Source organism: Neoarius graeffei, chromosome 14 (genome assembly GCF_027579695.1).
Source record: "Neoarius graeffei isolate fNeoGra1 chromosome 14, fNeoGra1.pri, whole genome shotgun sequence".
Classification (NCBI taxonomy): Eukaryota; Metazoa; Chordata; class Actinopteri; order Siluriformes; family Ariidae; genus Neoarius; species Neoarius graeffei.
The window spans coordinates 53,950,142-53,974,261 of NC_083582.1; the positions used below are offsets into that span (position 1 = coordinate 53,950,142).

Below are 24,120 nucleotides of genomic sequence, written 5' to 3' on the forward strand. Positions count from 1 at the left end.
CTTTTACATTATCAAGTCAGTACAAAAACATTTGGATTTCCAAACATTTAATCTTGTGTTGGAAAACTAATGTTACGGGGAAAACAAGTATGTCAGTAAAGAAAGCAGCTTATTACATAAGATGCCACATTTCAGACAAAATGAAGGCTGCTGGGATTCGCTGCAAAAATGAGAAGTGAGTGACGGTCAGTGTCCAGGAGAACTGTGGCTGGTTCTGTGAGATGCTCAGTAAAACTTGCGGCTCATGTCCTTGTAAAAAAAAAAAAAAAAAGCACATTGTACCTGAGACGACTTTTTTTTTTTTAAAAGCAGAGTCATCATACCAAATATTTGACTTTTTTAAAAACAGTTTTACTGTTCTTTATAGTGTGTATGCAATGTAATATTTATGTAGAAACGTTTAATTTCATTAAAAAAGTAGTTTTGGGTACAATTTGTGTTAAGGAAATTAGCTGGTAGATTTTATTAGCCACAGTTCTTCTGGAGATGTTGACTGTCACACTTGCTTCTCATATTTACAGCAAAACCCCAGCAGCTTTCATTTTGTTTTTGTCTGAAAAGTGGTCTCTTATGTAATATGCTGCTTTCTTTACTGACCTGCAAACGTTCTTCTGTAACGTTTCATTTTGTGTTGGACAACTAATGTTTGGAAATCTGAAATGTTTTTGACCGACTTGATAATGTAGAAGTCATAAAAGTTTGTACCAAAAAATCGGATGCCTAAAGGCCAATTTATGCTGACAACGCAGTCCTCGCAGACGGTGTCGCAGATGGCGTCTGCGTAGCTCCCCCACCTTCGCAGACGCTCTGCGCGCACCTCCCAAAAATTGTGACCACTGCAGAAGCGTCGCAGACGAGGGCTCTGACTGGTCCACTTTACATCCGCTGTACACGCACTTCCGCTTCCCTACTTTCCCGGTTGGGTTTGTTTTCACGACCGCCATTTTTAAAAACACGAGCGAAGATGGGGCAGCACGAAGAGCGGTTGATCGAGGAAGTGAGAGAGTACGGATATCTATACGACTCCAGTTCTAGTCATTATAAGTAACCGGAGGATAAACACTCCACTAACCACACCCACCAACTACTCCTAGCGATTTCGCGCCCCCTTGCGTTGTAGCGGTGAATAACATCGTGCACGCCTGTTACTCCCCGCTCAACGATAAATTACAACTGTCTGCGAAAAGCTATCTGCGAAAGCCTTGTCGCAAGAGCATGCAGAGGCCTTAAGACTTTTGCACAGTATTGTATGTGCGTTTTCGTTGTTGAACCGGGTAACAAAACGTGCCAATGACATGTTTTTGGACCAGTTAACTCTTTTCTATGTGGTGTGCGGGAGAGGGTCAGCTCAGTGCTTGTTATATATCATACCACCCAGTTGCTTTAAACTCACTCAGACCACAGATTTACTCCAGCTGGGAGAATCTGATGGGAGCCCCTCGGGAAAAGGCCCGTCTCGTCTCGGGTTATGTTAAGATTACGGAAATCAGCAAGTCTGCTGTGGACTTTGATGTAGCCATTTCAAACATTATTGTACCTCATCAAAAATCCATTCTTGTATGGACTTTCTTTCATCCAATATTCTACAAAGAGCTTTTATTAAATAATGTTTGTCTGGTCTGAATTGCATCTGTTTGTGCGTTTATTTCTTTTTGAATACTTTAAGATTGGTTTTGCTCACTTGCCTTCTGGGAGTTGTACTCATGCAGTGCGATTTGTGAAATTAGTGTATTAAATTAATTTAGAGTTAGCCATGTCTTTGTGATAACATTTTCAGTGGTAAATTTGATCAGAATATCTGTCAGGGAATATTATCACTGAGACAATTTTTCATTGCCGTCCCTGTGTTCCATTCAGCAGGAGGCATTTAGGCAGCCTTTGTGTTCTGAGAGGAAGCCGATTCCATTTAGAACACAGAGATTTAGGGTCTTGAAGAGATTTAGCCAAATTATCTTTTACCTGAAGTTCTGAGTTGTCCTAACATTTGTTCGTTTTTTTTTTTTTTCCTTAGAAGTGCATTCCTCTTGGTGCTTTTGTGTAATTGTGTGTTTTTATGGCTCTATTTGGCAGAGATTGGCCGGGTACGGAAGGACATGTACAATGACACACTGAACAGTAGTACAGACAAAAGGACATCGGAGCTCCCAGACGCCGTGGGGCCAATTGCTCAGCTCCAGGAGAAACTTTACGTGCCTGTAAAAGAATATCCAGACGTAAGTGGGATACCAGTGCTTATCCTTCCAGTTATTTTCTTTATACTTCAGGTCTTGAAACAGATGCTTGTAATATTGACACAATCCCCATTTAGACATCCTTTATACAACTTTAAATTTCAGTTTAATTTAATATTTTGTTATCCCTGGTACTGGTCACAGGATTCCCACGGACCAAAAAGAACTTGAAAGTTGGGAAAGATAAGGGTTAACCCGATAGTTACTCATATTTAAATAGTGCTATCAACTACACTTGTGCATTAAATTGTAAGCTCATCATTATTGGTTTACCTGTCTGTTTGGTTGCATACTGTGATTTGTTTAATAATTTGACTCTAATTCTGTTTATATTTAGACTTTAGAAGATATGACTAAGACTAAAAGAAGATGCATTTGAAATAATATGGGTTTAGAATACACAATGCAAATCCCGAGCAAAATTGTGCTTAAAACTTTTTTGCCATTATTGTGCTATGTAGCTGCATAACTTCGAATGTTGAAAGTCAAACTTGGAAAAAGGTCATCATTGTTCTAAACACGTCACAATATACTGATGGAAATGACGTAATTAATGTTGGCTAAAAGTAAACATTATGCTGATTAGTGTTGATGTCTTTAATTCCATGGAATTAGAAATCTGTGGGTTGTGCTATAGAGGTCTCCCTAAGTGGCAATTTGATAGCATTGATATGGCCATTAATTGTTAGCTGAAGTTTTATTACTCATTACTTATGTAATCAATTAGGTGTCTTGGCCAAGGAGTGTTTTGGAACCATTTTGTTAAGAAAATTTGGTTTAAAGAGTCTTAATTAAAAATAAGTTTTATGAAACAAAAAAATGTATTTGCTAAGAAGTCCTGAAAAACTTTTTACTTCGAGTAGGAACCCGGTGCTGATTATTAATGAGTGTAAAGTTGGAGTAACATTGGAGGATGACAATTTCTTTAATTATCTCATCCCAAACCTTCTGATTTAGAGGAGTGAACAGCTAATAAACTTGCTCTAGCTAGTTAAAACTAACAAAAAAACCCATAAGTTTTTCATTATTACATTACTGGTGGTGGTTGTTTGTTTGAAATACTTAGGCTATGCTCAAATTGCAGGGTAGTCTGATTTTTTTTTTTTTTAATTTATTTTTTATTTCTGAAATCTGATTTTTAGACAAATTACAATGAGCTAAAACTGATTTTGTCTGTTTAGACTGTCAAGTGAGTTTATATGTATAGCGCTTTTTAACAATAGACATTTAGACAAAGACAGTAGACAAAGCAACATTACAGAACAATATAGACATTAAATGTGTGAATTAATAAACTTATCCCTAATAAGCAAGCCTGAGGTGACTGTGATGAGGAAAAATTCCCTGAGACAACATAAAAACCTTGAGAGGAACCAGACTCAAAAAGGAACCCATTCTTATCTGGGTGATAGTGTGGTTTATAAGTAACTTGCTTCTATAGGTGTGTCCTATATGGTCAAAAAGTCTAATTGTGTAACCAGGAAATCCATTATAGTTTTGACATGAAGTCTATTTTGTTGAAGTTATCAACTGTTCATTGATGGAGACTTGAGTGCAAAAGTGTTCATGACAACTGCAGTCCTAAAGTTAGCATGGTAATTGTAGTCCTCAGCCATCATAGAACGAGTGCTCTGAGATAACAGTATCCTCCGCTGGCAACTTTGCCATAACTCTGGTAAAATGCAACTGAGTTGAACGAAACTGCAATATGCTTACCACCAACATATAACAAAGAATCCTGTCAAATTTTGTGAAATTCCTCCAAATGTTGTGAGAGGAGTTGATTTCAGAAGGCCAGTACCCTTCCTGGGACGGACGGCTATCGCTACAACATAATCCCCCTTCGGGCCTTTCAGCCAGCGGGGGATAATAAAAAAAATTGTGAGGGAAGTTGATTTCAGAAAGCAAGCACACCTTGATGAAATTGCCAAAGTACAAGTTTGTTAATAATTGAGGGCATAACTCTGGTAAAATTTGCCCAAGTTAAAGGAATACTCCGGAGTGAAATGCTTTTTAGGTCTATTTTCGCATTATTGGGAGTGCATACGTTGAGTTGCTACCACAATCACATAAATCGGTTGTGTTTTGAGAAAATTCGTTTTTTGTGATTTCAACCGGAAAGCACTAACACGGCAGTGCCCAGGGCATGTCTTTTTGCCGATACAAAACGCTAGTTTTAAAACCATTGCAAAGCTCAAAACAACATGCCGGTTCTGTGGAAGTGAGTACAGGGTTCCTACAAACAAAACAAAGTGTCCCTGGCTCTGCAAGTGCATGGACAGTGTGTAGAAGAGTAAATACAAAGCCAGTGACCTTACCTGAAGTTGGTCTTCTTCAGACGCCATCTTCAGTGGACAGTCTGTAAAAGTCAAGTGCCGAGTGCAGAGCCCATCCTGCTGGAAATGCACAATTGTGGTAGGTTGTGCATTTCCAGCGGGATGGGCTCTGCACTCGACTTTGACGGACTGTCCCATGCTTTGTATTTACTCTTCTACACACTCTGTCCGTGCACTTGCAGAGCCAGGGACACTTTGTTTTGTTTGTAGGAACCCTGTACTCACTTCCACAGAACTTTCATGTTTTGAGCTTTGCAATGGTTTTAAAACTAGCGTTTTATATCGGCAAAAAGACATGCCCCGGGCACTGCCGTGTTAGCGCTTTCCGGTTGAAATCACAAAAAACGAATTTTCTCAAAACACAACCGATTGATGTGATTGTGGTAGCAACTCAACGTATGCACTCCCAATAATGCGAAAATAGACCTAAAAAGCATTTCACTCCGGAGTATTCCTTTAAACGAAATTTCTAAATGCGTATAACTGTCATATGACGCAGCCTTTTGCCAAGTTTGATGAAATTCCTCTACAAATTGTAAGAGGAGTTGATGTCAGAAAAACGCGCACCCTCATGAAATTGTCAAAGTACAAGTTATTTAATCAAGGGTCAAAACTCTGGTAAAAAATTTTCACAAACAAAATTAAATCGCAATATGTGTATTAGTCATATAACGAGGCCTTTTGCCAAGCTTTGAGAAATTCATCCAAAAATTGTGAGAGGAGTTGATGTCAGAAAGCAAGCACACCTTCATGAAATTGTGAAAGTACAAGATTGTTAATCAAGGGCTGTAACTCTGGTAAAATGTGACCCAATTTAATGAAATTACAATATGCGTAGTACTGACATGCAACAATGCCTTTTGCCAAGTTTGGTAAAATTCCTCCACAAATTGTGAGAGGAGTTGATTTCAGAAGGAAAACACACACTCATAAAATTGTCAGTGTCTAATTTTGTTAAGCAAGGGCTGTAACTCTGGTAAAATGTGACCAAATTGAACGAAATTACAATATGCGTACTACCGACCATATAATAAAGAATCCTGCTAAGTTTCGTGAAATTCCTCCAAAAATTGTGAGATGAGTTGATTTCAGAAGGTGAGCGCCCTTCCCGGGACAGATGGACGGATAGACAGACGGATGGAGGGAAGGAAGTCACTATGACACAATCCCCCTATGGGCCAGTGAGGGATAAAAACTGTTTAAGCATATCTTTATGCTGTCCATCTGGGGCCCTCGCCCACAGGAGTGAAGTGATGAGAATCTCAGCTAGAAGTAAGGCATCAGGGTGGACCGGGGCTGTACAGATGGGGCCATCCTCACAGGAGTGAAGTGATGTGGTGATGTACTTTTGCATGGGTGCAAGTTTTCCGGCATGTGCCGGAAGCTCCGTTTTTTTCGGTTCTGAAAAAGTAATTTTTCCAAATCGTGTAAATCCATTAAGATTTTTTTTTTGGGGGGGGGGGGGGGGGGGGTATGGAGTGGCCCTCTCATTCTCATAGGGCCAATGAGATAAAACAATTTATCTGTTATCAGTATGTCAAGTAAAATATTTTGAGTTGTCTCAATCTGTGATCCCACTTTAAATTTTTTTTATTAATGCAATTTATCAGCTTACTGTCAGTGTAATTATTTTATTATATTTTTTTTCATGAATGACTTCATCATGCAAAGGACCATTTGTGTCTAGAGATGCAATACTTTAAAACCCAAGTAAAATTATGCCAGCCAGAATTACTAAATTGGAGCCAAACAGAACAATTTTGAACTGAAATTGTGAAACGGAATTTTTCATTGTCCAAAACGGAAAAGGCCAGATTTTGAAACGGAAAATCATTGGCTCTACTCTCAGCGTATTACCGGGTTACCGTGGGACAGTCTCTGCACAAGACAAATCTTTTCATCTCGTCTTCGCCACAAACCTCATTCAATTTATACACCGCTCACCGACGAGCGGTCCTGACTAGCCCATTGTTTCACGGTGTTATACATGTGTGATATCATGTTTCTACCATGTTGTTCGACCAAATCAACACAGCTATTCCAGTGTGTATATATTGTAAAAAAAAAAAAAGGTATCACAGCCAAAGCATATTAAAAATGGTTGTTTCAACATTTAAATTAGTAGTTGCTAGATGTTTTGAAATATCAAGCCTTGTACTTGAAATATTATTTCAGATGAATTGATGAAATGTATTAAACATTTGATGTGAATATGCAAATCATATAACTATTAATATTATAAATGTTTGCATGAGAGACTACCATTTTAACTTGTAATTTAAATTTTTTTTCGAGCCCTAAGGGGGGGCTCACCCCCCGCATGGCTGCGCCATGCACGTCTGACCTTGTCAGACTTTTCAGGTTTTTGAAAATGTTGTACTTGCACCCATGCTTTTGTATCCACACTGGTTGTTATAGTAAAGTCACTAGTGTAAGTAACATGCGGTGAAAGTTGGGTGATTTTAATAGGAGAAAAGTATCAGTTTGATATCCTTGAAAACGGACATGAAAATACCAGTAATATTCAAATTTATTCACAGATCATGTTCTACACCATGGCTATCACTCAGATTGAATATGCCAATAAATGAGATTTGAGCTGCCTGTCTGAACAGCACATTAGTGCAGCATGAAGAGGGGGGCATATTTTTCTGATTCTGAATTCAGTATTGCTTTTTGTACATAATAAGCAAAATATATCAAAGCATGTACCAGCATTTTGCAATTGCTGATTCATCCACAATACAGCAAATTGTAAAATGTGGACAATAACATTTGCTTACATTTATAATTCTTAATGGATAACCTAGCGAGGCATGCTAAGTTTGGGGTTATATTTTGAGTGATTGTGTCTGCTTTCTTAAAGAGCTGATAAAGGGCGCAGTAAGGTCAGGGTCAGTTGAGTTTGGATGAGAAACGTACAGCAAGGGCTTCTGAGTGATGTACAGTGGTATGTAAAAGTTTGGGCACCCCTGATCAAAATTGCTGTTACTGTGAACAAGTTGAAGATGAAATGATCAAAAGGCATAAAGTTAAAGATGACTCATTCCCTTTTATATTTAAAGCAAAAACAATTTTTTTTATTTTCATCTTTTACATTTTCAAAATGACAAAAAAGGAAAAGGACCCGAAGCAAAAGTTTGGGCGCCCTGCATGGTTAGTACCTAGTAACACCCCCTTTGGCAAGTATCACAGCTTGTAAACACTTCTTGTAGCCAGCTAATAATCTTTCAGTTCTTCCCTGGGGGATTTTCACACATTCGTCCTTGCAAAAGGCTTCCAGTTCTACAAGTTTCTTGGGCTGTCTTGCATGCACTGCTCTTTTGAGATCTATCCACAGATTTTCAATGATGTTTAGGTCAGGGGACTGTGAGGGCCAGGGCAAAACCTTCAGCTTGTGCCTCTTGAGGTATTCCATTGTAGATTTTGAGGTGTGTTTTGGATCATTGTCTTATTGTAGGACCCATCCTCTTCTTAACTTCAACTTTTTTTTTACAGATGTTTGTTTGCTTGCAGAATTTGCTGGTATTTATTCAAATCCATGCTTCCCTCGACCAATGAAATGTGCCCTGTGCCACTGGCTGCAACACAATCCCAAAGCATGATCGAGCCACACTAGGGCTGTAACGATACACCCAACTCACGATTCGATTCGTATCGGGATTTTTGACCCACGATTCGATACGCCCACGATTTTTTTTTTTTAATGTTTTTTTAAAGTAGTAAATTTGACTTATTAACATTTACTTACTTACATTAACGATTTAATAACAAATAATTCAGACCACTGCAGAGAATGAGTAATATGTATGCAAAAATGAACAAATGTATATCCAAAGACTGTTTTATTTCTCAAAATAATACTGTTGAGCCGGAAGCTCTGTTTTTTTTCGGTTCTGAAAGTGTCATTTTTCCAAATCGTGTAAATCCGTTAAGATTTTTTTTTGGGGGGGGTGGCTCTCTTACTGTCTCACTCTCATAGGGCCAATGATTTTCTGTGATCGCGGAAAACAGATGGAAATTACGGAATTTTTATAGTGAAACATTGCTCGCGTGTCAAAATGTAACTGCCTCAGAAGGCTTCCGCCCAAGCAGACATGCCTTCAGTGTTGCCAGATATTGCTAACGTTTTCCACCCCAAAATATGTTCAAAACCAGCCAAAAAGCACCTAAACCTGCCCAATCTGGCAACACTGCATGCCTTTCCGGTCAAGTGATTGTGATTGGCTTGTGGCACACCTAGCCAGCCAATGAGCTGCTTGTTTACAGATTCGCTCCCCGCGTCGCAACCAGAATGGCGACCGCTTAAAAGAAATGAATGCTCTGCCAGTGGCGAGTGTGGACGTTGCGTGACTCGCAGAAGATTGTCGCAGGTCGGCGAAAAAACGACTTACTAATAGATATAAAAAAATAAAAGTAATTTAAGTAAGTTTAAAATGTAATTTAAATAAAAAGTAAAGTATTCATAAATTGAAGTTTGGAAGTGCCTCTGTTTTTGGGCTGAGGAGAAGTTTGAAAGGGTGTACCGCGATTCTGCCTTCTTGTATCGCGATACGGATCGTGGCTCTGCGTATCGCGATTTTGATACGCATATTGTTACAGCCCTAAGCCACACCCATGCTTCAGAGTTGGAGAGGTGTTCTTTTCCTGGAATTTGGCACCCTTTTTTCTCCAAACATACCTTTTGCATATTGTGGCCAAAAAGTTCTATTTTGATTTCATCAGTCCGCAGGACTTGTTTCCAAAATGCATCAGGCTTATTTAGAGGCTCATTTGCAAACTTCAGACGCTGAATTTTGTGGCTAGGATGCAGGAAAGGTTTTCTTCTGATGACTCTCCCATGAAGTTCATATTTGTTCAGGTGTCGCTGCATAGTAGAACAGTGCACCACCACTCCAGGGTCTGCTAAATCTTTCTGAAGGTCTTTTGCAGTCAAACAGGGGTTTTTATTTGCCTTTTCTAGCAATCCAACGAGCAGTTCTTTCAGAAAGTTTTCTTAATCTTCCAGACCTCACCTTGATCTCCACTGTTTCTGTTAACTGCCATTTCTTAATAACATTAGGATCTGAAGAAACAGCTACCTGAAAACACTTTGCTACATTCTTGTAGCCTTCTCCTGCTTTGTGAGCATCGATTATTTTATTATTCAGAATGCGAGGGAGTTGCTTAGAGGAGCCCATGGCTGTTGGTTTTAGGGACAAGTTTGAGGAGTCAGAGAATTTATACAGCTTTGAAATCTGCATCATCTGACCTTTCCTAACGAAGAGTTTGAACAAGCCACAGCTCAATAAGCCAATTAAGGTCTGGAACCTTGGTAAAAGTTACCTGAGAACTCAAATGTATTGGGGTGCCCAAACTTTTGCATGGTGTTCCTTTTTCTTTTTTCATTCTTCAATTGTACAAAACAAAAATAATACACACATCCTGCAGAAAATGCTGAAATCTCGTCTTTACCTTTATGCCTTTTGGTGATCAGTTCATCTTCTGCTCACTTAACTATTCACAGTAACAGACATTTTCAGTAAGGGTGCCCAAACTTTTTTGTATGCCACTGTATCTTATCTGTTGTTTCACTACTATTAGGCTTTATTCTTTTCTGTTGATATCGGGGTGGAATATAATTTCCACTTCTAGTGGTAAGCACAGTACAAGTGTAATGTTTGTGTAAAATACTTGTGAAAATTCACGTTGCGTTCAAATACTGCAAATATTCAAAGTATGGATCAGATTATAATAAATAAAGCTGCTTATAACGGGGTGTATAGACCCCTTTCACATGACGTCACCGCGCCGCGAGATTTTGTTAGGCGCCATATTGGAAGACCAAGTACATGCACTCACAATATAAAACAAAGTACGAGCGAGAGTAAAGTGACACGATGGATGATAATTCTGGTTATGTGAGTACATTACCAGCTGCAGAAAGGGCACGGTATGTGGAGAAACTGGCTGTGATTGATGGGTTTGACCCATATGATAAGACTCGCGGCAAGGGAGAATGGAAACATAAGGAGGACCGGACACCAATTCTGCCATCTGTTTGCTACCCAGACATTGTAAACTATTTGTTGTTTACACCCAGTGCCTACACTGTGTTCGAACTATGGCGATATTTTCGGGGGGGTCCCTTTTTTCTCCTTGGGGCGCTTGCGCTTGTCTCGGAGCGCGGATCTCCAAACACATGAGAAGCCTTGCGCTGGTCTCTGAGCGCGGATCTCCAAACACATGAGAAGCCTTGCGCTTGTCTCGGAGCGCAGATCTCCAAACACATGAGAAGCCTATCTTACGCACATATCACGCGGACTCCACACACGCATCGCGTCTGAAGTCATAACTCATCAGGGGAAATCGTGTCCGCATTGGCATGTTCAAAAAACAACCTCGCGTCAACAATGATACCACATGCAAGAAAAAAAAAACAGTCAGGCTACTCAACAACCAACCTGGCAGCAGCGAGCAAGCCTCAATCCATCCTTTATTATTATTATTATTATTATCTCGTTTCGTCGTCTTCCGCTTTATCCGGGACCGGGTCGCGGAGGCAGCAGTCTAAGCAGGGAAGCCCAAACTTCCCTTTCCCCAGACACCTCAGCCAGCTCCTCGGGAAGAACACCGAGGCGTTCCCAGGCCAGCCGAGAGACATAGTCCCTCCAGCGTGTCCTGGGTCTTCCCCGGGGCCTCCTCCCGGGGGGACATGCCTGGAACACCTCCCCAGGGAGGCGTCCAGGAGGCATCCGAAAAAGATGCCCGAGCCACCTCAGCTGATTCCTCTCGATGTGGAGCAGCAGCGGCTCTACTCCGAGCTCCTCCCGAGTGACTGTGCTTCTCACCCTATCTCTAAGGGAGCGCCCAGCCACCCTGCGAAGGAAACTCATTTCGGCCGCTTGTATCCGCGATCTTGTCCTTTCGGTCATTACCCAAAGCTCATGACCATAGGTGAGAGTCGGAACGTAGATCGACCGGTAAATTGAGAGCTTCGCCTTTTGGCTCAGCTCCTTCTTCACCACAACGGACCGGTAAAGCGACCGCATCACTGCGGAGGCTGCACCGATCCGCCTGTCGATCTCACGCTCCATCCTTCCCTCACTCGTGAACAAGATCCCGAGATACTTAAACTCCTCCACTTGAGGCAGAACTTCTCCACCAACCTGGAGAGGGCAAGCCACCCTTTTCCGGTCGAGAACCATGGCCTCGGACTTGGAGGTGCTGATTCTCATCCCAGCCGCTTCACACTCGACTGCAAACCGCCCCAGTGCATGCTGAAGGTCCTGGTTTGAAGAAGCCAACAGGACAACATCATCCGCAAAAAGCAGAGATGAAATCCTGTGGTTCCCAAACAGGATTCCTTCTGGCCCCTGGCTGCGCCTAGAAATTCTGTCCATAAAAATTATGAACAGAACCGGTGACAAAGGGCAGCCCTGCCGGAGTCCAACATGCACTGGGAACAGGTCTGACTTACTGCCGGCAATGCGAACCAGACTCCTGCTCCGTTCGTACAGGGACCGGACAGCCCTTAGCAAAGAGCCCCGAACCCCATACTCCCGAAGCACCCCCCACAGAATACTACGGGGGACACGGTCGAATGCCTTCTCCAGATCCACAAAGCACATGTGGACTGGTTGGGCAAACTCCCATGAACCCTCGAGCACCCTATGAAGGGTATAGAGCTGGTCCAGTGTTCCGCGACCAGGACGAAAACCGCATTGTTCCTCCTGGATCCGAGGTTCGACTATTGGTCGAATTCTCCTCTCCAGTACCCTGGAGTAAACCTTCCCTGGGAGGCTGAGAAGTGTGATTCCCCTATAATTGGGGCACACTCTCCGGTCCCCTTTCTTAAAAAGAGGGACCACCACCCCAGTCTGCCACTCCAGAGGCACTGTCCCTGACCGCCACGCGATGTTGCAGAGGCGTGTCAACCAAGACAGCCCCACAACATCCAGAGACTTGAGATACTCAGGGCGGATCTCATCCACCCCTGGTGCCTTGCCACCGAGGAGCTTGCAAACCACCTCAGTGACTTCGGCTTGGGTAATGGACAAGTCTACCTCTGAGTCATCAGCCTCAGTCTCCTCAGTGGAAGACATGACGGTGGGATTGAGGAGATCCTCAAAGTATTCCTTCCACCGCCCGACAATGTCCCCAGTCGAGGTCAATAGCTCCCCACCCGCACTGTAAACAGTGTTGGCAGAGTACTGCTTCCCCCTCCTGAGGCGCCGGACGGTTTGCCAGAATTTCTTCGAGGCCGACCGATAGTCCTTCTCCATGGCCTCCCCGAACTCCTCCCAGTTCCGAGTTTTTGCCTCCGCAACTGCCCGAGCTGCAGCACGCCTGGCCTGCCGATACCCGTCAGCTGCCTCGGGAGTCCTGGAGGTTAACATGGCCCGATAGGACTCCTTCTTCAGCTTGACGGCATCCCTTACTTCTGGTGTCCACCACCGGGTTCGGGGATTGCCGCCACGACAGGCACCGGAGACCTTGCGGCCACAGCTCCGAACAGCTGCGTCCACAATGGAGGTAGAGAACATGGTCCACTCAGACTCAATGTCCCCCGCCTCCCTCGGAAGCTGGGAAAAGCTCTCCCGGAGGTGGGAGTTAAAGACCTCCCCGACAGAGTGCTCGGCCAGACGTTCCCAGCAGACCCTCACCATACGTTTGGGCCTGCCAGGTCTGTCCAGCTTCCTCCTCTGCCAGCGGATCCAACTCACCACCAGGTGGTGATCAGTTGACAGCTCAGCCCCTCTCTTCACCCGAGTGTCCAAGACATAGGGCCGGAGATCAGATGAAACGACTACAAAGTCTATCATTGACCTCCGACCTAAGGTGTCCTGGTGCCACGTGCACTTATGGACACCCCTATGCTCGAACATGGTGTTCGTTATGGACAAACCGTGACTAGCACAGAAGTCCAATAACAAAACACCACTCGGGTTCAGATCGGGGAGGCCGTTCCTCCCAACCACGCCCCTCCAGGTGTCACTGTCATCTCCCACGTGAGCATTGAAGTCCCCCAGTAACACAATGGAGTCCCCAGTCTGAGCACTCCTCAGTACCTCTCCCAGGGACTCCAAGAAGGCCGGATACTCTATACTGCTATTTGGGCCATAGGCACAAACAACAGCAAGAGCCCTCTCCCCAATCCGAAGGCGCAGCAAGGCGACCCTCTTGTTCACTGGGGTAAACTCCAACACATGGCGGCTGAGCTGGGGAGCTATAAGCAAGCCCACACCAGCCCGCCGCCGCTCACCACGGGCGACTCCAGAGAAGTGGAGAGTCCAGCCCCTCTCGAGGAGCTGGGTTCCAGAGCCCAAGCTGTGCGTGGAGGTGAGCCCGACTATCTCTAGCCGGTACCTCTCAACCTCCAGCACAAGCTCAGGCTCTTTCCCCCCCAGCGAAGTGACATTCCATGTCCCAACAGCCAGCCGCTGTGTCCGGGGATCAGGTCGTCGAGGCCCCTGCCTTCGACTGCCACCCAATCCACATTGCACCAGTCCCCTACTGCTACCTCTGTGGGTGGTGAACCCACAGGAGGTCGGGCCCACGTCACCTCTTCGGGCTGAGCCCGGCCGGGCCCCATGGGCAAAGGCCCGGCCACCAAGCGCTCGCATACGAGCCCCAACCCCGGGCCTGGCTCCAGGGTGGGGCCCCGGCTGCGTCATCCCGGGCGACGTCACAGTCCTCGGATTTTTCTCCATAGGGGTTTTGGTGAACTGCTCTTAGTCTGGCCTGTCACCTAGGACCTGTCTGCCTTGGGAAACCCTGACAGGGGCATAATGCCCCCGACAACATAGCTCCTAGGATCATTCAAGCACACAAACCCCTCCACCACAATAAGGTGGCAGTTCAAGGAGGGGTATTATTATTATTATTTATTATTATTATTAAATTGTAGAAGTCTGGGAGGCTTGCTCCTCATACAGTTATCAACTTGGGGCCAATTTAGCATGTTTTAAATCTGAATTTCTTGCGTTTGCTTACCTCAAAGTGTCCGCAGATCATGCACAGACTTATCCATTATATCCACAGTTTTTTGCCAAGTCTCTCACAGGTTTCTTTTAAGTCTACTGTTGGGCCAATAAATCATAAATAAAACAGCTCAGATTTGTTTGTTTAAGCCGTTTGCCACTCCACTTTATTCTCGTGGGTTCACATACCGCTGCTGTTATTTCCCCCTAATCACGAGTTTGTTGGTCTTCCAAAATGGCGCAGGGTCTGTTTACTTCCGGTTTCGGGTGACGTCAGTGAAAGGGGTGTATATGACTAATGCATGCACACTGGGGCTTTTCCAGGATTTGTTTGTAAGGATCAGGTATTCAGCTCTGATGTAATTTGACACCGAACCTGATATTGTCAAAGTGATGCAACTTTTTAAAATGCTATAAAAATATTGATATTGTGGATGGTGTAGATGCAGCATCTGTTGTAGATCAAGTGAAGAGAAACAAGTGCCCAGTTAGGATGTGTGTAATCAGTCGTGGTGCTTGTTTAGAGTGTAACTCTTATCTCCTGTAACACAATCAGCATTCTGATAATCCCTGACAGGCCTCCAACAATAGTGACGGGAGGGTGTTGTAAAAGTGCCCGGAGCTGATGGTGGAGAGGCATGGAAGACTCTGGACTGTCTCGTCTCTCGGCTGCCTCATTTAGGAGGCATGATCTCGAAGGTTATTCTTGCCTCTCGAGTACCTGTTTTTCAGGAAACCGAAAACAAATGAGCGTTTTGAAGGAAATGATGGAGAGATGAGGGGTGTTTACATTCACCTTCTGATTACTTTTCCTCTCTGCTGTGCTTGCTTTCTCACTTTTGAGATGTAATCACAGAGTGATTTTGATACTGCTGCCCCCTGCTTCTCAATCTCTCTTTCCCTTTTTAGTTCCCACCCCATTCTTTTCCTCATCTTTTTCTCAGTGTTGGTTGGTAATGAGATTTGTCTGATTCTTTGTTGTTGTTAATTTAAAGTTGAGCACTTCAGAGGAATTTAGCATATTGGCAAATGGCACAAGGAAAAAAGTCGTAATGTTAGAAATTCAATTACGTGTTTTGCTTTTTTTGCTCATCGTTAATATTCAGTGCATGTGTTGTTGGTGATTGCAGTCCTCACATGTGACTCAGTAAGTGTACTAAAGTGCCGAGATGTTACTACATGGGCCGCTGAACTGCACAGTCTGTTACAGTCGCTATAATGTAAGTCATATGAGCCTAGCAAAAAGGACACGGACACATGTTTGCGTGCGTGGATTTACGCACGTGCTCATATGCTTGCAAATTCAACCTTGTGATGTACTGGAGAGATGACACTTGTGCAAAACAGTGATCAACAATTACATGGACACAAACAGCCTTTTGCCACATGGTAGTCTGATGAGCTCAGCTCTAAATATACAGCACAGTGGCTCGGCGGCCGCAGCAGCTGTGATCAGGGTGAGAGGAGATGGGCTTTAAAAGGAAGAGAATGCATTGTGACCCTGAGAGAGCGACAGCTGTCTGGCTTATCACTCTGCCATCCTGACAGATAAGGTTAAACTCTGAGAGCACATGTTATTTCCTGGCTGCTCTTGGATGCAGCATATTAAATCACATTTAAGGCTGCTTTAATTTGCTGAACTTTAACTTTGCAATATTCCCTGTTACAAATCCCTGCTCTCAGTGTTACTGTTCAGTGGTTATCGTGCCAGTCAAAACTCTCAGCTCAGTTTACCAGCTCAGTGATATGTGACCTTTTTTCTGGTGGGTCATTTGGAAGCCTTTCCATAAAGCCTAACTGAAGAACGGATTTTGCTTTTGGCAAATTAATGTCAAAGATCTGGTGAAGTGTAGCACTGTTGGGTATGCATGCATATACTGAGCATATTTTATACTTTTTATTAATTTCATTTCCATTAAGGTTTCTGAGTGAAGTTTCCTCTGAGCAGACCATGAGTTCCTCTAAGGTCACAAAAGACTCCTTGTAGTTTGTCTATTGTTGAAAGTGGTTTTCCACGTATTACTGTGTAATGCTGTGTCGTCCATGTTTTGTGTACTAGATAGGAAGGGAATAATTGATTTATGATGCCATTAGTGATTCTGTGTATTGGCACAATTTTTTTTAAACCGATTCCTTTATCAATTCCTGATCAGTTTGTATGTGGTGGAGGAGGTCGAGGTCTACGAATGTTTTCAGCATCAATGCAGCTGTTTTATTAACACAGTGCAGAATGTCTGTCTAAAAACATTTGAACTTGTTAAAATAAATGTGGAAGTGTTTTGCTGGCTGGGAGCTGATGGGCGAGTCGAGCAGCTGGCTGTCTCCTCAAGGCCAATTTATGCTGACAACTCAGTCCTCGCAGATGGCGTCGCAGACAGTGTCTGCATAGCCCCCCCACCTTCGCAGACGCTCTGCGCGCACCTCCCAAAAATTGTGACCACCGCAGAAGCCTCGCAGACAGCGTCGCAGACAAGAGGGCTCTGATTGGTCCACTCTACGTCCACTGTACACGCACTTCCGCTTCCCTACTTTCCCGGTTTGGTTTGTTTTCATGACCGCCATTTTTAAAAACACGAGCGAAGATGGAGCAGCACGAAGAGCGGTTGATCGAGGAAGTGAGGAAGTACGTACATCTATACGACTCCAGTTCTAGTCATTATAAGTAACCGGAGGATAAACACTCAACTAACCACACCCACCAACTACTCCTAGCGATTTCACGACTTCGCGCCCCCTTGCGTTGTGGCGGTGAATAACATCGCGCACGCCTATTACTCCCCGCTCAATGATGAATTACAACTGTCTGCGAAAAGCTATCTGCGAAAGCCTTGTCGCAAGAGCATGCAGAGGCCTTCAGAGCTATCTGTAGAAATGGTTTGCCATCTAAAATGGACGAAATCTGAGAATGTTTGTTCAGCATTAATTTTCATTTAGGTGTTGTTAGTCAAAGAAAAAAATCTAGCATGGGGGCATGTAACAATGCATCGTGATGATGACTCGTGATACAAATTTATGACTCTTCAAATTGATGAAATAAAAAATTCATTGTGATTTTTATAATTAGACTGTGTAATCTCCTCTTAATTTTTCCTAGCTGTAATTGCCTTGTTTTTAAAGAGCACAGGGCATAACAACGTACAATAGCAGTAACAGACATGACATCACTGTAGGCTGAAGTAACACAATTCGAATGCCATGAAAGCACACAAAAAAATGGATGTAAAAGGTGAAGGAGCTGTTGTGTGACTGACTGTACAAATAGATTCAACAAGAAATCAGAGCTCTCTTTTTACAGATTGCTGAAAGCTAAAGAAAAGAGAAGCAAATGGAGGTACTAGAAATGTTCATAAGATTATTAAAAATGGCCTATTTGTTAACTTTCTTCATTTTTAATAAAAGGAATATTTTAGGCTTATTGTATTTGACCCCAAGCTTTACAAATGTGGGCAAATTATTGTTGGTTATTAAGGAAATTAAAGATCATAGGCAACGGTCGGAGGTGAAACGTAGAATATCAACTTTATTTTCTAGAAGAACGACCCAAAAAGCGAATTCAGTCTTCCTAGTGTCTAATTTGCAACCTAAAATTGAATAAAACGGTTAAAATATACTGTTTTGCCCAGTTTCCGAAGGTTTGTTTACATCTCGCTTATGCGCACTTTCACCGCCAGTGGACCGTCGTCGTGACGTCAAAAGCCAAACAGACCGGAAGCAGTTCTGTGTTTACCTGCGAACCGAGCACACGTGTACGGACTTTGGTCGTGAGAGGTTGTGTAAAATGTCTGATAGCGATTTTGAAGTAGGAACTCTCCAAATTAAATACCAGGAGGTGAAACCATATATGTATGAACCTATGGCCGTTGTGAAGCAATCGGTGAATGTGGCTCACTGGTTTGACCGTGCAGCCTCGGAATCGGGCAGCGACTCGGCCGACTCTGATCGCGGTGACCCCGGACCTCAACAAGACTCGCGCCCAAACGATTTATCCTGGTAATTATGATAAATTCCTACTTTCGTCATAATACTAAATAAGAGCCCTTTTGAAGAATAATTAAACCGCCCTCCCTAGTGGATATAGGGAACGATTACTTGACAGTGCGCCGGTAGGCCACATTAGCCTGCCATCTGCAGCATTATACTATTTATAGCCGACTCTAAGCGAGGAAATATCCCTTTGTCTCATTTCCACAATGATTGTACAGGATCCCTCAGGATTCTTGACTTGTCAATTGCAAGCAAAAGTAAAAATGTTTACCTCCAATCTTCTCCTTTTTGCTTGAGCGTTGCTGCTCCGTTTCTTCTTTGACTGCTTGATTTTGTTTCACGCGCACAATCCACTCTCTCCGCCTCTTCTCTTCTGGAAAATACAATCCTCTGGCTTCACGTGCACAATCCACTCTCTCTGCCTCATCTCCTCTTCTGGAAAATACAACCCTCTGGCTTCACGTGCGCAATCCACTCTCTCTGCCTCGTCTCCTCTTTTGTAAAAAGCCAACCCTCTCGCCCCGCTTCTTCTCCTCTCTCGGAAAAAGGTAAAAACCTCTTCCTGAACCGGTCCCGTTGTTACAGTTCACTGCACAACAATAAGGCATGGTTTTTCTTTGGAAATCTCTGAACGCACGTCTGCACTCAAGCCGAACGGCAATGTAAGTAAACGGAAGTGGACTCAACTCAAGCGGTTTGTTTGTCTTAAATGACGTCACGCGCCAAGTGGTCACGAAAATAGCCGAACAGAAATTTGCCATGATCCGCGCTAACTTATTTTTAATTATTACTTAGCAATAGTTCTTGGGACCAGAAGAGAATTACAGAGGGTTTAACATATAAAGTTTTAAATGTGCATAAAATTTAAAACCGTTGCCTATGAGCTTTAAGGGTTTTTTAAATCTTTAACAAAAGGAATATTTAATTTGATAAAGAATAGGAAGAATAATGTTTTTTTGTTTTTTTTTATTTAGGTGGGGCCAGGGTGAGGAAAAAGTCATGGAAAAATCAAATGAATGCAAGTTTGAATCTAATCAAATCACGAATTGGGTGAATTGTTGCATGCCTAATAAGATCAGATATTTACCCAAGGTAACAGATGTGCTGCTCGGTTGGGAAGCGGTGGCACTCATGCGTAGAGTCAAATACATGGCATTCCTGGAATTTTAGCCCATGTTGTATAACACCATACTGCTGGTGTTCCCACCCTTACTTGAAACGCTCATTTTACAGACATTGCAAGTAGAACTGTTGTCCTCTTTCTTCATGAAGATCGACGCGTCACCTTGTGTCTGAACTTTGCCAAGAAGCTGTGTAATTCTGAACTGTACAAACACTGGTTACCTCGACTAAGGGGTGAGGTGAGCGAGGTAAGCGGCAGGATCACAAGACAAAACAAAAAACTTGACCAATTGCCAGCATGCACCGCTCGTTATGCTAAAAGCCCACTACCCTACCTCATTAAACTTTTAAATAATGCAATGTAGTTAGACCCGCCTATTAGCATGTGTTTATTGAAGATTATTGCTACAGTACTTGTAGTTACCTAATTCAATGTGTAAATTTTATCTTTGGATTTTCTATTATAATAGGTTTTTGAGTGGCAGGTTTTTTTTTTAAGCAATTGTAAATGTTGATATATTGTAAATGTTTGATATATGGTCTTTTTTTTAATATATGTGTAATTGCTGTATGGAACATGTAATTCAGCCTTCAGGCTGCGAGTTGTTAAGAATAAAACCCAGTTAATAATGATAATGAAATGGAGCCATATTTCTGGACCATTTCTTCCTGTCCGCCATGATTGCTTCTTTTTGCAAGTTTAGACCGGTATAGCTGTAGAGTTTGACATCAGATGCAGTTTGAAGTCATGATGCATGAGTTTTTGCAATGCACAAATCTCAGAAAAACGTCAGCATTGATAACTTTGGAGGCATACGATCCCAATGGATCAGACAATTTGGAACTGGTTCTTGTTTCCCTAGTACTAGGCTTTTGTGTGTTATCATATAAGCATTGCATGTATATGTCTGTTTTATGTTCCACATGTACCTCTTCATTTCTCCTTTTCAGCAAATTTAACGGCACATGAAACTGAATTTCTATTTTTAATTTTTTAAGTGTAATTACTTATCATGGGAGTCAAGAACTGATGGATGCATATTAACTTTAAACTGTACTATAGGTCAGACAATCTTGCATGAAAGAAAATATGTTCATCGTTGAGTTGTTTGAGGAAAAGACTCATCATCCTCTTTCCTGTAGATTAATTAAATCAAAAAATGAGTTGGATTTGAAATGAACACACCCATCTGAAACAGCTGTCCTGATATCAAGGCAATATGGTCAGTTTAGTTTGCACAGCAAATCATGTGTTAGACAAACTTCTGGAAAGTGTGTGTGTGTGTGTAATGTATATCTCACAGATATAAACGGAGGAAAATGTCCCAGTAAATGTCGGAACAGTAACTGAATGACTATTAATTGTAAGCAAATGTCTTAAATGGCTGTCCTGCTGTCTTAGGCCTGGAAGCACAAAGTGAAAAATTGATGCGTCATGAGATGAGGGATGGAAGAGATTTGTAGCGAATGATTCATTTGTAAAAAACAGAATTCTGGATATTCCTCGGTTAACAACAGGGAACAGACCGTTCCTCTGATTCCCCAGTTTTGCCAGGCCTCTTTGATCAAATTATGTTAAGTGTGACTTAGTTCACATTAGAACTTTTGCCAAAGTTTCCAGTTGTGAAACATCGTTGGTACAGTGGTGTGTGCCATTTTTACATTGGAAATCTGGTCATAGGACATCCTGTGGTTTCTTTTCAAGTAGATGAATATATAATGAAAAAATACTAATACATCTCAAACAAGTAGAATATCATAATTTCCCCCCCTTAATTTGATTCAAAAAGGTAAACTTTCGTATATTCATTACATGTAAAGTGAAATACTTCAAGGCTTTTTTTGTTTGTTTGTTTAATTTTGATGATTATGGCTCATGAAAACCAGAAATCCAGTATCTCAAATTATTAAAATATTTCCTAAGATCAATCACAAAAGGATTTACAATACAGAAATGTCCAACTTCTGAAAAGTATGTTCATTTATACACTTAATACTTGGTTGGGGCTCCTTTACCATGAATTACTGCATCAGTGCAGTGTGGTCAGGTGAGTTGGCTGGACAATCAAGCACAGTAATATCATGGTCAGCAAACCATTTGGTAGTAGTTTTGGCACTGTGGGCTGGTGCTATTTCCTGCTGGAAAAGGAAATGGGCATCTCCATAAAGCTTGTCAGCAGCTGGAAGCATGAAGTGCTCTAAAATCTCCTGGGAGATGAGTGTATTGACTTTGGACTTGATGAAACACAGTGGACCAACACCAGTAGATTTACATGGTACCCCAAATCATTACAGTGTGTGGAAACTTCACACTGGACTTCAAACACCTTGGATTCTGTGCCTCTCCACTCTTCCTCCAGACTCTAGGACCCTGATTTCCAAATGAAATGCAAAATTTACTTTCATCTGAAAAGAGGACTTTGGACCACTGAGCAACAGTCCAGTTCTTTCTCTCCTTAGCCCAGGTAAGACACTTCTGATGTCTCTGGTTCAGGAGTGGCTTGATATTAGGAGCATGACAGTTGTAGCCCCTTTCCTGAAGATGTCTGTGTGTGGTGGCTCTTGATGCACTGACCCCAGCCTCAGTCCACTCCTTGTGAAGCTCTTCCAAGTTTTTGAATCAACTTTTCTTGACAATCCTTGCAAAGCTGCGGTCATCCCTGTCCCTTGTGCACCTTTTCCAGCCAGCCTTTTCAGCAATGACCACCTGTGGCTTGCCCTCCCTGTAAAGGGTGTCGATGATTGATTGTCTTCTGGACAACTGTCAAGTCAGCAGTCTTCCCCATGATTGTGGTTGTGTGTACTGAGATGCATGGTATTTATACTGTTCTACTCAAACTCGAAATGAAATACTCCTAATATTTTGAGATTTTTTTTTTTTGTGCTATAGGCCATAATAATCAAAATTAAAATAGAAAAATGCTTGAGACATTTTAGTTTATGTAAAATTAAAATTTCAGTTTCTTAAGTAACTGATGGAAAATATTGAACTTTTTCATGATGTTCTAATTGTTTCAAATGCACAGGTGGACAAAAAAAAGGTTGTGGTAGGCTCAATTGCAGGTGTTTGCAGGCAAAACTGTACTTTCATTATCAAATGCAGTGATGCACATAAATTAGTTGGTCACCATATAACTCGCTCAGCCGCTATGATTTGGCCAATCAGTGACTGGTCGTTTCCTTGGGTTAGTCCACTGATGTGACGGCAGTAGATGGGTAACATGTTTTGAATTAAATACATGGTGCAACAGTGTGTTAATTAAATGCCATATTTTCTTTCTGTGGTGCATCTGTACAGTTCAACTTTGTGGGGAGAATCCTTGGCCCACGTGGGCTCACTGCCAAACAGCTGGAGGCCGAGACAGGCTGCAAGATAATGGTGCGAGGCAAAGGCTCCATGAGGGACAAGAAGAAGGTGAGCTTTTGCTGTTTATTTTCCTTTTTGTTCTTTAGAAAACATTTTATTATTTGTATTAGATTTACAATGTCCTCATATGGATGCTTATGCCTGTAGATATAGGATTTGTGCACATGTGCATGACTAACGCATGTCAAATGCAGATTTAGGCAGTTCATTTCTAATGGAATTTTTTTTTTTTACTGGATTTTTTTTTTTGTCCTACAAGACTATGAAACAAAAGACAGTCTTTTTGTTTGCCTCCAAGGGTGCCTGACATGGTGGAAAAATGACTCGCATTAAAATGAAAATGAGTGCTATTAGAGTAAGAGATTTGGGAGGAGGGAGCATTTTGCTTTTTAGAGCTGAGCAAAGGTGGTGGCTTTATTTTTTTTTTTCCAGTATGTCTCTGCCTAGACCATTCATCCATGTTTTTACATTAGTGGACAGTTTTTGAAATCACTATCGCATCCAGTTTGACTTACAAGCAGGTTTAAGAGCAAATCAAATTATCATCTTGGACAGTCGTACTGTAATGAAGCCTAATGAATAATGGTACATTTAAGTTATGAATTGGCATATAATGAACTCTGACATGTATACATCTGCCACACATTTGATTTTGGAGTGAAGGAACATGAGCGTCTAGTAACAGCACAAATTTAGCTGCCTGTGGTTGCAGAATGATAACTGGTAGCAGAACAACACTATATGGCAGATGGGATTCTCTACAGAGTGATGTGGGAATTAATGACATACAATGAACTAAGAACCCCTAGGCATGCTGCCATGTTTCTCCAACCGCACCATCACACACTTCTCCCGTGCTCTCATCAGATGAATGATAATAGAGGGCATTTAATTGGAAATGATGAAAATGTCTTTGTACAGGTTTGCATTTGGTGCTTTGGATGCTGTTGCATGTCTGGAAAAACAATTTAAAAGGATTTTAACACTGCAATTAAATGCTGCTTCTCTGAAGTTAACGTTTCCATTTTCTAAAAGTAGTCATCAGTGAGGTATGGGTGTTGTGTCGTCCCCCCCGGATAAAGGCCCTGAATGCTGTGGCAATCATCTCAATAAACAGT

At 42.3% G+C, this 24,120-nt stretch overlaps 1 protein-coding gene across 3 annotated transcripts in view; it reads left to right on the top strand.

Annotated features, from left to right (window-relative positions):
* qki2 (QKI, KH domain containing, RNA binding 2) overlaps window positions 1-24,120 on the top strand; it is a 58,072-nt gene that overhangs the window by 18,323 nt on the left and 15,629 nt on the right. For all 3 annotated transcript variants that reach the window (XM_060940019.1, XM_060940020.1, XM_060940021.1), the window contains exons 2-3: window positions 2,071-2,213; window positions 22,934-23,050. In XM_060940019.1, coding sequence (XP_060796002.1) covers window positions 2,071-2,213; window positions 22,934-23,050 — 260 coding nt within the window. The remainder of the gene's footprint in view (window positions 1-2,070; window positions 2,214-22,933; window positions 23,051-24,120) is intronic.